The following is an 18243-nucleotide window of genomic DNA, read 5'->3' as shown; positions in this document are numbered from 1 at the left end:
GCCAATATTTCCACATATTTGCTGCAGATAGTGATGGCCTGTCACGTGCTATGTTCGAAGGACTGCAACTTTTACTGTGCAGACTAAAGTCAAATGATGAATGAGCCTTTTGTATGTAAATGCTCGCACTGATCAGTTCTTGATGCCAACTCTGTTTTCCAGCAACTAGCACTGTCGCAACTAGCACTGTCGCAACTTCTCAAGAAGTGTCTCGACGAGCGAACCCAAAATGCCAGAAAGTCATTTGAGTGCATAGCCTGAAAGCGCACGCCGAAGAAGCGCATTTGAAGGAAGGCATTCTCTGAATTGCTATCCTAGGCACAGCACTTAAATTCAGTGATTGTGGAATGGCCAGAGTTAACAGGCTATGATATTCCCGATGACATTCCAAGGCATTTGGCTTTTTACCGGGATGCTGCATCATGATATGTGTGGCGGTCTGTCGTCAAAAGTACCTCGCAGTGATGTGCAGAACAGATCAAAGGCTTTGGAAGCAAACTTTGAAGTAAAGGAGTGTAAAATTTATAGACTGCATGGCTTGTGGCTATTAATAGAAGTTTTGGTGCATGCTGTTTCTGGCAAAAAAATTCAGGTAAATGTTTTTTTGCCTTTCGCCCTGTATATCTCAATTTGGCATTGTTTGTTATGTTCAACACATTGTTAGAAAAACCAGGAAAGATAAAAGGCTGATATTTTTTCTAGTTTGATCTTCACAGTGATGAAAAGCTACTGAACTAGAATAGTACATATCTATGTAGCAGGCCCCTTTTCTAGGAGTTTTATTGCATGAAAAGACCCCAAGAAATGTGTGGTTTTGAAAAATAATTTTGAGCTGTAAAATTTGTTGCAAAACAATAATTCTAGTTACTGTGACAACTTTTTTGTGGAATGTGGAATCTTGCAGGGGTGAAAAATGCGAGCTGTGCTGTGGTAGTGGGTTTTTTGGTATTGATAAACTGACATGCCCATTTCTGTATGCTCTCTCGTGGCTCTTTAAAGTACTTGACAGACTATAGTCTACAGCAGTACACAGGGCAAAACGCTTCTCTAGAACACGTTCCGGGCGTGTTTTGGGCTGAGCACACGATATCTAGCGACATTTGGTTAGAAATGGTCTGGATGCAAGCATGTGCAGTTAAGCTCGTAGGATTTCATTGCCATTTTTGTCTCTCTGGTCGCAGCAACTTTGGGAGCTGTGGAACACACAGTTCGGTCGTTCTAGGCATGTGTTTTGCCCCCTGCACATTTGGTGGTTAAAGCCTGGATGGGCACTGTTCTAGTGATCCATTTTCTTCTGTGCCCCAGGTGTCTCTACTGTAGCAAGGATCTGCTTCATGCTCTTATGGAAGGTTCTTGCATTAGGCTTTGCATGGGGTGGTGGGCGCGGTTTTTTCTCCGGATTTGGTGTACCAACTGTCTGCTCTCAGTTGTAGGCACCTCCAGGGCATGAAATAATGACCGAAAAGGGTGCACATGTGCTGATTAGAAGTGGAAAGTGCATGGGCGTGCAATTGTTTTGTTCAGATCAAGCAGCGAGCTTGCACTGGTTTACAATGAAGCTCGAGGAGTGCATGCATTGTTGCCACTTAGTCGTGAACTAGGTGCTAGCTCTGGAGCCTTTGCTCATAACTGTAACACACTCCGACCCTTGAGCTCGTAAACTTCTGTACCGGATTGGGCAGTGGTGCAGAGTGGTTGGTGAGCCTTGGTGCGTATGGGGCACAGGCCTGACCAGTGCTGCTGTCTGGACCCTCGTGCAGGTGTGCCGTTTCCGCCGAGCCACAAGCTGACCCTGAGTGAGGTGTTTGAAGCAAAGAGTGGCAAGCCACGGATCGAGGCCCTGAAGCAGCACTTTGTGCTCGAGGGGCGCATTGAGGAGGCAGCCGCCCTGCGCATCATCAATGAAGGGGCTGCGCTGCTGCGCCAGGAGAAGACCATGATCGACATTGAGGCCCCCGTCACGGGTACGGCTTCTTCTGCCCTCTGTGTGCATGCCTGCTCAGTGGGAACACTGCAAACAGTTAGCAACTAGTGGAGGAGAGTCACTGGTACATACAGTCTTGTAGTTTGGCAGCTCCCTCCGCATTTCAAGGTACAAGAACAGTTTTTGCATTTTTAGCACTTTTGGTTTTGTTTCGATGGTGTTTTTTTTTTATTTTTGGCATAACAGGTGCTGAATTTGGAGACTTGTACTGTACTATTGTACTGCACCATTCATTAACTTGTAGTACCTTGAGTAGTTTCGCAGTTGTGTTACAGATTGCGAGAGTTGTGGACATCACACTTTAGCTGAGAGGGGGTTTAGTTGAAACCTGTGGCTCAAAAGATGACGTGTATGCTGGAAACAGCACTGTGTGGGCTAAAGCACGTGACTTGCTTTATACTTTTCCCAATTTTATCGCATAAAGAGAAAGGTTTCCTCTCTAACACGCTTCCCGTCACAGCTGCCTTCCAGATATATAGACATGTGCATGAAATTGCCCCTAATGACAATTTCACTGCCTTCTCGTAGCAAAAATTACAGGCCTTCAACTACAATGCATATTGGCACTGTGTTAACGTGTTCATAGTCCTAACCTGCTCACAACTTTTTCAGTAAAGAAAAAGCATTGTTTTCTTGGTTTTGGTTTCACATAGTCCCGACATGTTCCGAATTCTCTAAATAGACAACAGTGTCAGCTTAGGAGCAGAATGTACTTTCCCTTATGATTGCTTCTCATTCTAATGGCTGTGAAAGAAATCAAGTAGCATCGAAGAAGGTAGCATCTCGAGCACATTTTATGTATAGCTTGATGTAATTCAGTCCATCAGTTCTGTCACCTGTTGGTGAAATATATGGCTCACTTTGAAAAATATATGAAATAATTATTTACTTTATTTTTGCTTTTAACCAAAAGAATTGCAGTTTGTGCATCTCTCATGCTTACAAAGACTTGTTTTCAGGTTATCTCTGTGTTACATGCTGTGATAATTTAGAAAATCTGCTTACCCGCATCATACATCAGTCTTATCTTTTTTAGGGCACATATTGAATACGAATCAAATACTGAGAGTATCTGATTCGAATTCGATTGAGCCCCTTGAAAATTTGCGCTCATTTTTAAGTTCCTCTTTGCAAACCTCTTAGTTCTGTGCTTAATTTTGAGCTATTGTAGAGTGGCTTTCTGGTGGCATTTCGTATCTGTTTGTGTTAATGGCCTGGAAAAAAGGCTGTGGTCTGTGCTCCTGCTAATAATTGCTGTGTGCACACTTGCTACTCGGGGGGGAGAGGGGTATGCCTGTAACAGTGCCTGACTTCTGAATCGTTTGGCATTCCAAGTAGGAGCGAATAACAAGCGTCCCGAGGCTGAAGCCCTGGAACTTTTGTTGCAGCACTGTCCTGGCTGATTCACATTCGCAGTACTATACTGGCTGTCATCTCCATATGATTGATGAGCGCGTCTTGTGTGGATAACAAAGCAGGAGCACATGCACGCAGAGCTGCCCATGTCACTCCTGGGGCTCTTGAACTTGAACCGTCCAGTCTAGTCAGCAGGGGTGACGCATGCGGTGAATCACCGACTCGGATGCCTGCAGAGTTGCGGGGCTAAGGGGGTGTGCGCTATGGACAGTGTCAGTGTAAAATTGAGTGCACTAGAGGGGCATCTTGAAGCTTCTCTTAAAGGTTAATACTTAGTCAAAACTTGTTCCTTTTCTGAGCAGTGAAGCCAACATGCTTGGCCTACCAGGGATAAATACAGTGTTGCGAGATAGAGCAGGTCTGCTGGTACAAACCTGTGTTTCTCTAATCTTTAGGTGTAAAAAATTTCTTAGTCTTAATGCATCTTTTTGCTTTGATGCCCTGTTCACCAGGCAGCTTTGTCTCTGAAATTATGGATTTCTTTTCAGGTTAATCGTAATCAATTGTGAGCCTTGCTTGACCAAGCCATACTTGTTTTACTGCCCTTGCTGAGAACTCAGATCTTTGGCCTCAGTTGTAGGCACTCTGCCCTTATTTTTTTTTTTTTTTGCAAAGCAGGTTACATCACTGATATTGCTCAAGGTTTCCTTTACTTTGACTGTTTGACTAAGTTAGCCCCAGTTCATTGAAAAGAGCAGTATTTGCTTGTGGAAGCCAAACGTGGACGTACACTGTTAGCCCCTTCTGGTCATCTGTCAGGCATCGTTCGACAGCGGAAAAGTGTGCGTCCAGTCGTTTGTTGGTGATGGCCCGACATGGCTTTTTGCCTGCAATTTCTGTGAGAAAAATTGCATACCATGTGGTTGAAATTATTTTCACCTGCAAATTGGCTATTTGGCTTTCCTCCCAAGGATAGCAGCACCGTACTGATGCAAAAATATTTTTGAGGGCCTGGATTAGCGTTAGAAAATTGCAGCATGACTCCCATTCTAGCAGGGCTGTGTTTGGAAAGTTCTCTAATGACTTTGTAGAAACCGAAGATGACTTTAGTGACGAAGGCAGCTATGTGCCTCCTTTGACAAAGATTGTGTGCTGCGTGCAGTGACAGAACGATCAAAGGTGACAGAAGGGAGACTTTTTTTTTTTCTCGGGACATGTGACAGGTAGCCTGGCCTCCACTCAGGAGAGTGTTTCAAGAGGTACCACACTCTAATAAAGAAGTTCAGTTGAAGCTCTAGCAAAGCTGAAAAGAAATGCTTTAAGTAAGCGTTTATAATCAAATCATGACGTGGTACTCCCCTTTTTTTGCGAGGGGCTAGAAGTCCTAAAGAATGCTCACTAGTCACTGGAAAAAGTACACCTGACTGAAAAGAGTTAAGGGGTAACTCAGCCCACCTTCTACATTAAACGCATGCAGTTGCCCCACATGAGTAACTGTTGCAACCAGATCGATCAGGTTTCTTGGAGCTTGCGTAACGCTTACAGGAGAGTGAGAGCTTAGGATCATGGCATACTGTAGCTTACTGGAGGGGTGTATTTTCTTTGCCGGCCACTTGAAGTTGCGTTTCTGTTGAGTTTGATGTGAATATTAGTGAATACCTATTCACTCCATGGCTGGTAACTTGTTTAACCCTTCGTTTGGGTTAATTACGACCTTATCTAGTTGTGTAAGGCATCTGGGATAGACCTAGAGTTGATTGCTGCGTGTGTTTTTGTGCGCATTTCTTAAAGGAGTATAGACACCTAATTTTCATGACAGGCCGCCGCAGTGTCTCAGTGGTTACGGCGCTCGGCTGCTGACCCAAATGACACGGGTTCGATCCCGGCCGCGGAAGTCAAATTTCTATGGTGGCAAGATTCGAGAGGCCCGTGTACTGTGCAATGTCATTGCGACCCAGGTGGTCGAAATGTCCGGAGCCCTTGACTACGGCGTCCCTCATAGCCCGAGTTTCTTTGGGATGTTAAACCCCATAAACCATAATTTTTGTGACATATTTTCTTCTCTACACTGATGCAGAAGACACTATTATGCATGAAGCACCATGTGGTATTCGCCTACGACCGCTTTCTATCACGCTTTTTTGGCTTCGCTTTCAACAGCTGAACGATGGCTGTGACGTCAAAGTGTGGTTATGTGTCACGTGAGGCATGGAAAAATTGTGATGTAATTGCTGCTTGATCGTTTTAATTCATGACAGTGCTGAAGCCAGCCTTACTCAAGAGCTGTAATAACAAATGTACAAGCAGCAATGATGTTTTTTTTTTCATGCCTCACGTGACCTATAACCACACTTTGACATCAGTCATCGTTCGACTGTTGAAACCGAAACAGCATGAGAAAGAAATTTGATAATTATTTAGCATCTTCGCAAAGAAGAAAGCACGCACCCGAAAGTTAGGTGTCTATATACTCCTTTCAATTGTTGCTCTCTTAATGTTCTTCAGTTGCTTGTTAAGCCGGCCATGCAAGCTGTAGGGCCCTGGGGAACAAAATGCGAAAAAGTACCGTTCTCAGGGATATAGGTTGCTGCCGAACTGTGCTGCAAATCATAGCAAAAGTGACTTTTGTCAGAGAGCATATAGGTTGCTGCCGAACTGTGCTGCAAATCATAGCAAAAGTGACTTTTGTCAGAGAGCATCAAGATTAGCTTAGGTGCTTGAATTGTTTGTCTGTAATTTAAGTGACTGTTTTCATTTCTGGGGTGCAATTGCTATGCTCCTCATTGTTTGATAAAGTGAAACTTGGCTACAGCACTACACAGCAACGACTTCTCAGAACAGCTGAACAGTCATCAAAAATGAATAGCATTTGGTGGCTTAGTGATTCAGGTGCTCAGCTACTGTGCCGGAGTTCCCGGGTTCGAACCTGGCCGCGGCGGCCACGAATTTCGATGGAGGCAAAATGCAAAATGCGCCCGTGTGCTGTGTGATGGTGCGGTTCGGGTGTCCACCGAGATGTGAGACAATTACTGCGCCATTTGCTTTCCTCAAGAACCAGTTTTCCCAACTTTCCCATCTCTCCGTCCCAATACGATGTTTGTTGTTTGAGGTCCAGTTAACAGTTGAGAAAATTTATGCAGTGCACCTTTCAGCATCCTATTTCATACCCATACTTTTAACAGCGACGAAGAAAAGTGTAAGTGAACTGGCATGAAGCATGCAGAAAATGTTTTTTTTTCCCTCAACAATGGTCAGGTTGCATGTACATCGACTCCAAGCATGACTTTGTTAAGGGTGCACGAAAGGAAAGTCTCGTTAGAGCCTGAAATTGGGAATGGTAGAAATGTTCACAGGTTTTTTTTAAAAAACATTTTCTGCTTTATGTAAGCACCTTACACCTTCGTAAGTGCATCAGTGAAACTTAAGGTAGTCCATGACAATGGTTTGTTCCATACGTGGGCAGATACCGGGTGCCATGTTGGATTTGCTTTTGTAAATGCTGCTAGCTGGCTCATAATCAATGCAAGAGCTTCCAGACAAAAAGTATGCCAGTAGCAAGGCAAATTGCGGGCTGGATGTGATTGCTTTCAGAGCTGTTTGGCGCTCACTGGCAGTAAGCAGAATCTCAGATTAGTAGCTTTAACTTAAAGGCTTGGGGAGGCTTAAAGGCTTAAGGAAAACCTGGAAAAAGTGCTCATGTTATGTGAAAGGAGATCAGCAGGATGTATTTATATGATCCGCCCTGAGACCTGCCTTGTCCCTCAGTGAATATTTGAGAGCCTGAAAGTCAATCTGAGCTGCATATCCACAACAACTATGGCTGGATATTGCCGCATTTTCCATTGCTGCATGAGTTTCGAGGTGCAGGGCATTCCAACGTTATCGTCAGCAGCTGCCTCTAAAGTACAGTATCACTGGCGTGATGTTTTGCTTAATATGCCTGCTGTCTTGGGGCAGTAACATCGTGGGCGCATCAGGGCGGGTGTTTGTTTGCGAAGCAGTTGACACCCAGCACAGGGCTTGGCGGGCTTCCAAATGAGCGTGTCTGATAAAGGGGCACGTTGGCATGGCCTACAAGCATCGGGGCACCACGAGCGTGCGGTGCCCAGGGCCTATTTCTGACCTGGCAGTCTGCGGAGGCACCCAAAATCTGCAACCACGACAGCACTCGGCTGGGCATCAGTTTAACTTGTTGCCTGTGGAGTCTTACACTGCGGGGCATAGGGTTCAAGGGAAGTGCTGGTGGCGTGTGCATTTTTGGGTATTCCATTTCAGACCACACCCGAGACGCTAGTTGCAGGCGTAATTATTGTCGTGGGGTGATTCATATTATTGCTGTTATGTTTTGGGCCATTGACAGCTCTGTCAAAGGGAATAGTTGGTGCCTAGGGCATTGTTTAGGTGTTGGAGGTGTTGCTCTGCTTATATGGACAATCATAATGTTAAGTTGATTACTAGAGTTTGTTATATATAGGGGTGTGACTCTTTGGTGTAAACCTTTAAAAAGCCAAGAAAAGTACGCAGATCAGTTTCCAAAATTTGGTTCTAACCAGTATTTTTGGCTTGCAAGGCATAGCTAGCTGGTGGCTGAATGTAAGTTACACTGTCAAAGTTGAAAATGAACGAAGTAGAGAAGCAGGGGCATGATGCGACGATGGCATTGTAGGATAAGCAGTGCCGTTGTGACTTTAGCTATTGCTGCGCAGCTCACACACCTCCGCAGACCGGGAAGCATCATCTCCTCGCCGTCTGCTGGCTAAGCACTGTTTGTTCACTATCATCACCTGCTTAGAGAATTCCACCTTGCTGTCATTACCAGCCGACAAAACGTTGCCTAGGCAGGGTGGCCAAAAGTCGCATCTAAGGTCGCAGGACAAAGCTTGGTTAGATGTGCGTGAGCTTCTACAGCAGAGACACTTGCTTGTGTTGCGATAGCTGTCATGCTATTGTGAGTTGGCTATGTGCTGCAACGCTTTAAAAAAAATTTCTTTGGAGGACAATCGGGGATATTGAAAATGGATGTTTAGTGCCTGTTTGATTCAACAGGCTGCTCCAAATTTCTGCTAAAACTGGAAATGGAAATAGCCCGGCACTGATAACTGTTGCCAGAATAATACAGAGAACACTTTGGCAATCAAACTCCTCTCAGGCATTGCATAGGGAAAATTAAGGGGTGCTGGACACATATGTAGTAAATGCTGCTTGTGCATAAGTGTAGCGTGTTTTGTATTATTCTGGGTACAGCAGTACATATAATACATATAATGACAGTAATACAAATTGCGCCCAAAAGTTTTGTGGTGGGCAAAAGTTTTCTTCACAAATTCTTGCATTCCTTAGTGGTGTGCACCAGCAAAAAGCAGCAGCAAACAGTATTCCTGATTGCAGTAAAAGGTCAGTAACCAGTGCATTGTGTCACCCTCATTTATTATGAGGCATTTTCTAATGTATTTACTGGAATTAGTAAAAAAAAACAACTTAAATTGAGGATGCTGATCAGATACTTCCTAACTATGGGAGAGGTTTTCATCCTGCATTCCATCTGCTTGACAATATCCACACTATTGCAGGGTATCATGGCATCTGAAAAATATTTCCAATGCCTGCCTTCCACACTTTGCCTGAAAGGTGGGCTCACCTAAGCTTGGATTTTGTTAAATGGCATGGGGAAATCTGTTCTTTTTAAGCCAACTGACACTTGCTTTAACCTCGTCTTTTGCTTTTTAATTGGCCAGGCAAGATACATTCCTTTTGCAGTGGCGGCTGTCGTACTTTCTGGCGACAGGCCCAACATGTGCAAACTGCATATAAAAATGTCAGTGGCATTCAAGAAATCCTTTTTGGTTTTCAGTAAGCTTTGGTACGGTCTAATTGTGCTGTGGGCTTTTGCAACATGGCTTGCCGGTCTCCACTTGTAGTTTGAGGTACATGATGAGTGCTTGCCCTGGTCACATTTTTCTCCTCGGGAATGAGGACTGACTTGGAAAAGAGGCCTGCTGCGGCCCGAGTGTATGTGGGTTCATTTGTTGTATATTATGCTGGAGCTTACTGTAATGAGGCTGTGCAATTTACTTCAGTGAACCGTGAATATTATTAGTCCGTGGATATGGTGTACTATAATTGAGTGTATTTTTTGTCTGTGTTGTTAGGCTGTCTTACAAGTGAGTATATAAAAGATATTACTGTTGAAATTCTACCAGTGGCTAGACGGTCGTGCTGCTTCAGCTTTTGAAAGTGAAACTAAACAGGGACTCCAGTTCTAATGTACGATGGGTTATTTTATGTATAGGTCAGTGATTGCTGTTTCCAGCCAACACCTTCGGTCAGCTCCTTATTTGCTTGTTATGATCACCCTTACTTTGGCCATGTCAAGATCTTTAATTTTAATCTCTTTATTGAATTTTTTGGGGAAAATTTGGCTTTGGAAGGAACAATTTCATAATATGGATTTTTCAGGTTATCTTTAACAATGACAACAATTAACTAGTGGTCGTTGTGCTGTGGTACCTAAATGTTCTACTTTAGCTTATTTTTATAGGTAATCATTAAGTAGCAGCTACTCTCTTCCAAAACCTGTTTGCCAAACGAGATGCATTCTTATTTCTTGCAACTGTTTCTTCAGATACATTATTGTCCCATGGACAAACACCTGCAAGCACTGCGAAAACATTCAACATCGCAGTGTCCATTTGAAGCAAACAACTGCACCTGAGCAGGACATCATTAGTATGGGTAACACTTGATACAGTGATGCCAATAAGATGTCAGGCTATTACTTGCGTTCTGGTCACTCACCCCCAATGCCTACTGAGCTGCTGCAATGGCTCAGTGGTTACTGCGCTCGGCTGCTGACCCGAAAGATGCGGGTTCGATCCCGGCCGCGGCGGTCGAATTTCTATGGAGGCGAAATTCTAGAGGCCCGCGTACTGTGCAATGTCAGTGTGCCCTAGGTGGGCGAAATTTCCGGAGCCCTTCACTACGGCGTCTCTCGTAGCCTGAGTGGCTTTGGGACGTTAAACCCCATAAACCAGACCAAACCTAATGCCTACTGCTAAGTCTTATCATGAGTTCAAGCCATGCTTTGGATAAGAAGCGGGGAAAAAAGGTTTAAAAGCAGCAGCTATTGGTAACGGAAACCTAGGTTAGATTTGGCATAATCACTGTTGTGCATGTGGTGCTCTCAGATTTTTATCATGGCCAAGTACACTTTCTTGGCAACTTTTCAGGTAGAGTTTGGGTTAAAGGGATATATTTGAAATCTGCTTAGTGTTTGAAATCAGGTTCTTATTGGGTTTTACCCAGAAATGTAGGGCGCCGATACTAGTTTAATCTCGGCTGAAACCTGGCTACCGTTTACAAGCCATAAGGGCTCAGCATGTAAATGTACTTATTGCAGTTTCAAAGTAAAAAAAAAAACCTATTTTATGCCGGCAGAAGAATGTGAAACGATGCATTTGAGAATTGCTTGAAGAGTCTTTGAAGGCGGTTAAAATTTTCAAATTTGAGTAACTTGTGCCTCATAACCACTTGTGGTATTTTGAAGGATATCATCACATTGACAGTTACATTCTTTTGCAGAAGGGGTAGTTGTGTTGCATAATTTGCTTCAGCAGTGTTATTTCCATCTTTACGTTCCCACATTGCATGTCCACTCCTTCTGTACAAAAAGTAGTGCACTGCTGGAGTTAATTGCACCCCTGTCAAATGCGCAAGTTAAATACGCTTATCGGGAGTTCACTTCAGCGCCTCAGGTGGCACTTTAGACTACCCGATGCTACACGGGGAAGTACAGTGTCATTCGAAGTAGCAAAAATTGCGGCAGACAGCAACTGAAGTTTTGAAAGTAAGATGGGAAAGCAAGACCTTCTGAAAATTGATTGACGTGGTTGCACAGATAAAACAAATAGAAGACAAGCCGGGACAAGCCAAGGTTAATTCCTAGCCTATCCAGAATTCTAAAGACGACATGGCGACATGTAGAGGAGTTGCATCTGATCTCATTCCTTTGTTGTGTCGGTTTTGCTTGTTGCTGTAACAAAAGATCTTTTAAGAACAGTGGTAAAGAAGTAAAATAAACTTGAGTTTTTTTTATGCATGGCATTTTCTGCCTCTGAAGTCTGTGCTGGCAAGGCTACACACTAGACCAGTGAAGTGTTCCGAGAGGGCACTCCAGTTGGAGTGCACTCTTCTGCAAGTGGCACTCACTTGCGGTCTTTGGCTTTGCCAGCACTTGTAGTGAGTGACATTCCCCGTAAGTGCACTTAACTTGCACACTGGTTAGGGGTATAAGCAACATTCTTCTTAGTTCCAGAGTCTTTTACTAAGGAGCTGCAGAAGCAGTTCTACTAGACTTTCTTGAACAGGAATTCTATCATGTTAAGTGACAGAAATGATGCTCGAAACAAGGACAAGTGCTGTTTCTGTCACTTAATGTCATGCACCCACTAGCCCGCCAAAATTCCCTTTTGGAACAGGAATTCGAATTGCTGACTCGTAGTCCATGCTTACTTCGCATGGTTAGCGTTGCAGGGTGCTTTGTCGCATTCTGCTGTATTCCAGGACAGGATGGTACCTTGGATGTTTAATTAAGGGGGGACACTGGTCTTTGAGACCAAAGAATGACCAAAAAATCGATTTTCAGAAAATGACATTTGTGGAATCTACAGCTATTATTCCCCAGCTATGCCAATTTTTTCGTTAAAGAAATCAACACTTTGACCACAATATTGAATTCAGATCATCGTGTGGGCTGAATTTGTGCAGGAGCAAATAATTTAATGGCATGAAAATTTTGGACATCTAGCTGTCTTAGTATGTCGATATCTTAACATCTAGGACAGATAGAGATGTCATATTGCTTGCTAACTGAAGCTGAAGGCACAGTGTGTGCAATAATCGAAGCACGTTTGTTCAGTCGCACTTCAAAAATTTACAATTTAGCAAAGTTTATCGATGCATTACATTCACGCCTTAAATATTGATATTCCAAGTGCTGTAAAATTACTAATGAGGGTAAAATAGAAAAATGGTTTTGATTATTGCACTATCTACTCACCATGCTATGTAGCCGTGGATTAAAAATGTATTTTTATTGAGCAGTTTTTTTTTGCACCGAGGTGCTGATGAATGACTAAATAAAATTAGTTATCTTTGGAACTGACTTGTTTATCAGAAAGGTAATTTCATTGTTGAAATCAGTATAAAAAACTGAGCAAGGCGGTAGAGTTTCATTAGGATTGGATTAAAAATAAAGAAAATAGGTCTAAGACCAGTGTCCCCCCGTAAGAGGCGCCTGAAGCTTGATATAAAGGTCTCCTGTTTTGAAGTTTTTGTGGAAGAACTTGTTGCAAAAAATTCTTGAGCAGTGGTGCAGTACAATTACAAAGGAAGGGGTCACCTATGGATTCTATTTTTTTTAGATGTCATCCACTAACATTTGGTTGACCTCACACCTACAACCAAGGCTTTCACAGACTTCATCTGAATGTACAAATGGTTGTCATTTGGGTCTAGTCTCCAGTTACTACTATAACAGCTGTGATCTGAAAGGAACTGTGCAGTGGAGTGCAGTGTAATCTTCAGCATGTATGGCAATTCTCATGTGATATCTTTGAGGCCTTTTGCACATCTAAGAAAAGGAATTTGCTTGTAAGGTGGCCATCCAGTGCATCAAGTGATTAGAAGCTTGCATATCAAAGCAGTGTATACAAAAATTTGTTCCCTTTTTTAAACCTGGATAAGTATGTCCTGTGTTTACTTCCCCTGCAAGTTTTTTTTTGCTCTTATCGTCTTTTTTAAAAGCATTTGTTGTGGCATTTGGTTTTTGGTGTGTAGCTACACGTGGTAGATTTTGTATATACTTGGTGTAAAGGTTTACCTGCAAGAAAGTCCTTGTTGTGTGCTTCCTCTAGTAGTATAGTTATTTTTAGCATTTCAGAAATGAAAGCAATATGTAGGGGCGTATATGTGCCATCATTACCATGCTGTTCATTGAAGAGAGACCTTTGTCTCATCTTCAAAAAGACTTCGGGTGAAAACGGGGAAGCTTGTGTGAGATGGATATGGGTCATGTGGCTCACTGAGTGTTCGTGGTCATTTCAGAGGACAACTTTAGACTGGCGTGGCAAAAGCACCACCATGAACTGGTGTCTTGTTGCGTTCTAATCTTGTGTGTCTGTGTCTGTGCATGTTGGCAGTGTGTGGCGACATCCATGGCCAGTTCTACGACCTGATGAAACTGTTTGAGGTGGGTGGGCCACCTGCCACCACCAAGTACCTCTTCCTCGGGGACTATGTGGATCGGGGGTACTTCAGCATTGAGGCAAGTGGCTGCTAACCCTTGTTGCACTACTGCACCATCCATTCTGGGCGCATATTATGCAAGGGAAATTGAGTGCCTTACTACTACTGCTATGCACGCTGCCCTTGGCTACATGTGTGGGGGCCTTCTGATGTGGTCCGTTGTGTTGGTGATTTGATTTTAGTGTCGCAAGGGCAGTTTGCTCCATGGCTGAAACATTGGTGCAAAATGTAAGTGCGGAACAATAAAATGCACTGGAATTGGTTCCCTGACTGTTTCTGCAAATAATTGTTGCTGTGCAAGTGTTATAGCTAACAAATGGGCAAGGAGCATATCCGATCTGAATATGATTGTATTCTTCAGTTTGTAAATTATTGTAACTTCACTTTCTCAACGCCCCTTTCAGAAGGTTTCATTGTACATTGGGTTCATTAAAGGGTTCATTGTTTCCACGAAGCTTCATTTCGTGGTCACCTCTAATTCCCAGACAAAGCTCCAATTTTCTTATTTGAATAGGTGGGAAATGCATGAATTTATGAGGAAACCAATGAGCTTTCTAAAAGCATATGAAGGAACTTTCAGAGTCGAACCTGGATTATATGACCCTCCATGTGACTCATAATTAGTAGTCCTGGAAAACTCTCTATAGAGGTAATGCATCAAAAGTCTGCATTAGCCGCCGCGGTGGCTCAGTGGTTATGGCGCTCGGCTGCTGACCCGAAAGACGCGGGCTCGATCCCGGCCGCGGCGGTCGCATTTCGATGGAGAGAAAATTCTAGAGGCCCGTGTACTGTGTGATGTCAGTGCACGTTAAGGAACCCCAGGTGGTGGAAATTTCCGGATTCACTACGCCGTCCCTCATAGCCTGAGTTGCTTTGGGACGTTAAACGCCCATAAACCAAACCAAACCAGTCCGCCATCTGTCGTGCTGGCGGGTGGCAAGTCGCTGCGGAAAGTACGCCACTGGTGGGGGTATGGCCCAGTCTCGCGTTTTTATACCAGGAGAGTGTTATTGTCATGTTTTTGTCCTTTCTAGTGCAAATGTCTAGCACACAGAGATAAGCTAAATAGCGCTGGAGCACTGCTGCGCATTTGTGCAGTGCTTCGTCGGAAGCATCAGATTGAGACTCGCATGATCTTAATATGCTGTGACCTGTGTGTATGCATACCTTGTTGACACCAAAATACCTCCTTGCTGGTTAAATTCGGGGCGAATCCTTGCAGGACATATGCAGGTATGCATTTGTGTGAAGGGGAAATGATTCACAATTTTGTGGCTAGAATAGTAGCTGTGTTCTTTATGCAAGTGTCCATCATGAGTGAAGTAGTTAGTTTTCCTAGTACAGTCAAAGCTTGTTACAGGAAACAGGTTAAAATCCTACAATAGTTTGATACAGCCGAAATTCATAACATAAAATTTCGTCATAAATGCATGTAAGACTAGTGCAGCTCACTTGGTGAAGGGACGGCAACTGGGGTGATCCTCACCGGAGAAACGGGGAGACCTTTTCTGAAGGTTTAGCAACTTGCTAGTGTAAGATGACAGACTACTCTGAATTCTTTGCATGTGGCATTTGTCATGGCCAGGTTGATGCTTTTGGACATCGGACTTGCTAGTCTGGATTCAACTCCTATGTTGCTTTTGTGCGCAAGTCTCCATGTTGCCGTTATTTACATTTTGTGGAATTGCTGGTAATTTGCCTTGGTTTTTTTCCTTTCTTCCCGTGTGCAGTGTGTATTATACCTCTGGGCTCTAAAGATCTGCTACTCCAACACGCTTTTCCTGCTACGTGGCAACCACGAGTGTAGGCACCTAACGGAGTACTTCACTTTCAAGACTGAGTGCAAGATAAAGTATTCAGAGCGTGTGTACGATGCCTGCATGGAAGCCTTTGACTGCTTGCCCCTGGCTGCCCTCATGAACCAGCAGTTTCTCTGCGTCCACGGGGGGCTCTCCCCAGAGATCCACAACCTCGACGACATTAAGAAGGTGCGTGCTGTCATGCTCTTGAGTGTCATGCGTTGCGCTCACCAGGTGTGCTCTAGCTTCATTTGCAGCCGTCTTTGAGAGCACATTCATTCAGTGAAGTGAACTGGGATGCGTTCAAAGGGTTGCGCTGCTGTGTGTCTGCGTATCGAGTGTCTATGAGTGGCGGAATCTACGCCACTGGTAGTTTGCAAAGGGCACAAAGAGCGTGTGTTTCACTTGAAATTTGTATTGAAACCATGGGTGTGGCTGTCATAATTACTTGACAAAGTGCGACACTTGCCTCGGTTACTAAAACACAAGCTCAGCGTGGTCTTTGCTGCTTCAGTAGAAGCACTGTGAGTGGGACTGACTGTGAAAGATAGTGTGTAACGTGTGAGGGGCTTGACCTACATGCTCTTGCATTGTGATGGGCATGCACAAGTACAGAAAGTGCAGCATATCTTGCTTTGATGCTAAGCCTGTAGGGCTTTGACGTGCGCAGCCACGGTATGTTGAGGTGAGGAACTTGGTGCGTTGCATTAACCTACACTGAAAATGTGCTCTGTCTCCTCGGAATGGTCACGTGAGCATGGTACTTTGCTTGCAGTGGTGGTACCTACACCGCTGTGTGATTGCTGGAAAGATGTGGTGGTAGAACGGGCAGATTGTGCTTCCCTTTCTGCCACTGCATTTTGTTGCCTTTGTGGTTTCATTCGTGCAGGCAAGGGTGTGAACATTGTGTTATCCTCTGCATGTGGCCAGTGCTCTTTGCATTGTTTGACTTGTAGTGGTGCACCCATGACTGGTTTCATGTCCATGGCTGTTAGTGTGTGACACTGTGCTGTTGCCCTGAAACATAGTGCTATGGTTCAGCACGCTTGTTCCTGGCACCTGAATGCACCTGAGCCCAATGTAGGTGGGCTTCATTTTATATTGTAATAGCCCTGTTATGTTGATGTTAAGTCTTCCTAAAGCACTTGCTAAAGTTCTTGCCCTTGTGCGTGTGCACCACTGATCAGGTATTGTAGTGAAGTGTGACATAGGAAAAGTTTTCTGTATTTGCTATTTATGGTTACTGGTGTGCCCATATATGTGCCTGTAGATTGGCACCTAATGATCCCTGTGCATTACTGCTTTTATGCATGTGTACATTACACAGCAGCTGCTCTTTCACTTTTCTAGTATTGCAAGGATAAAGATACGTGTCATCACCTCAGAATCTCTGCCACTTTTGGGGGTCAAAGACCACCAATACTGAAAGCCTACCAGGAAGGTGTATATTTATGCAGTTGTACCTCATCTATACATTCTAAAGGATGCGGGAAAAAAAAATGTCTGGGAAAAGGTGATTCAGAGCCACTAATATTTAACAAACATGTGGCTCACGAGTGAAGTACAAAGGCATTGAATTTTATCGGCTAAAAATGGTGGCCAGCATTTGTTCTAGTTCTTCTGGTGCTTGCAGGCTTGTGTCTGCATTTGTATAGCCCTTAGTGTGAAAGAAACTTTGCAGTGTATCTGGTCCAGTGATGGCAGGGACGAAAATAGGCAGGGACTCCTTTTTATCGTTGCTGTTGGTTTTATCTGCCTTCCTGCTTGGCTCGCTTGTGGGTTAGTGCATCACTGTCGTTCTCGGACACTTGGCCCCCGTGTATTTATGCCGCCGAGGCAGCTGACCGCCCCTGTGTTCCTGCTTTTCGTGTTGCGTGTGCCCAGGCTTGGCCCATGCGTATGGTAGTGCATCTTGTGGTGGTGGCTATTGCAGGGCGAAAATATGAGCGTATTAACTGGAAGAAAAAGTACAATGCCGTGCGGCCTTTTGCTCACGATTTTGAGCAGATGAACCAGAATTTGAACTTTCTTTTCAATGTCCTCTGCCACTCATAAATATTTGAAGCAGCACATAATTGTCCTTACTTTTTATGGTTCTGTACTGGTTTCTAGTGGCCTGAATTGGAAGAGGATGAAAAGGAGTCCAAAGCAAAAACCATTAAAAGAACAATATGCAAGAGTAATTAAATAAAAAAAAGTCAATAAGCGAGAAGCTGTGATGGAGGGCCACTTGTGAACTAAAAGGCCCCCCCCCACCCCCTCTGTTTTTTTCCCTGTCGTATTCTTCATGAAATAGCAAAATGCTCTTGTGGATATCTGTGGGTGGTAGGTATCACCAGTCCTCTTCTAGTGGTGTAGTTTCTTTAAGCAACCCTAGCGCTTAATAATGACAGGTTTTACAGATGCCACCTGCCAAATGAAATTGAATGTTCCCATTTCGAGAAATTGCATTCTAAAATGTTCTGTCGTTTCTCAGTACCTTAGCTGGGTGTATTTGTCCAGGGAACTATTGATTGCCACAAAGAAAATATGGTGGATAAAATGTGGTATACTGACCTTTTAAATTAGGGGTCTTAAACATCAGTCCAGTGTACCTGGAGATTTCAGCCTCTGTCCTGGACAACATTAACCATAGTCTCTTTCGCTGTCTGATGACTTACAGCCACAAATAATTCTTTGATGTCCAGTATATCAGTAGTTAGCTTTTATGAGGTGGGCCTGGAAACTTCAGATGTAAGAAAAATGAGAAAATAGCTGAAAAACAAGACAAAAAATTGTTCAGTCATGAGTTTGCTCTTTTTG

The 18243-nt window shown here is 43.9% G+C and overlaps 1 protein-coding gene across 6 annotated transcripts in view; it reads left to right on the top strand.

Moving 5' to 3' along the window:
* Positions 1–18243, top strand: part of LOC149358129 (serine/threonine-protein phosphatase 2B catalytic subunit 2-like) — a 69515-nt gene that overhangs the window by 9871 nt on the left and 41401 nt on the right. For all 6 annotated transcript variants that reach the window (XM_089585054.1, XM_089585053.1, XM_089585052.1 and 3 more), the window contains exons 2-4: positions 1761–1964; positions 13537–13661; positions 15373–15630. In XM_089585054.1, coding sequence (XP_089441180.1) covers positions 1761–1964; positions 13537–13661; positions 15373–15630 — 587 coding nt within the window. The remainder of the gene's footprint in view (positions 1–1760; positions 1965–13536; positions 13662–15372; positions 15631–18243) is intronic.

Source organism: Amblyomma mixtum, chromosome 3 (assembly GCF_055824585.1).
Source record: "Amblyomma mixtum isolate Tamu chromosome 3, ASM5582458v1, whole genome shotgun sequence".
In the NCBI taxonomy this organism is placed as follows: Eukaryota; Metazoa; Arthropoda; class Arachnida; order Ixodida; family Ixodidae; genus Amblyomma; species Amblyomma mixtum.
The sequence above is the reverse complement of the archived record's forward strand: the minus strand, read 5'-3'. Positions and strand labels throughout refer to the sequence as shown.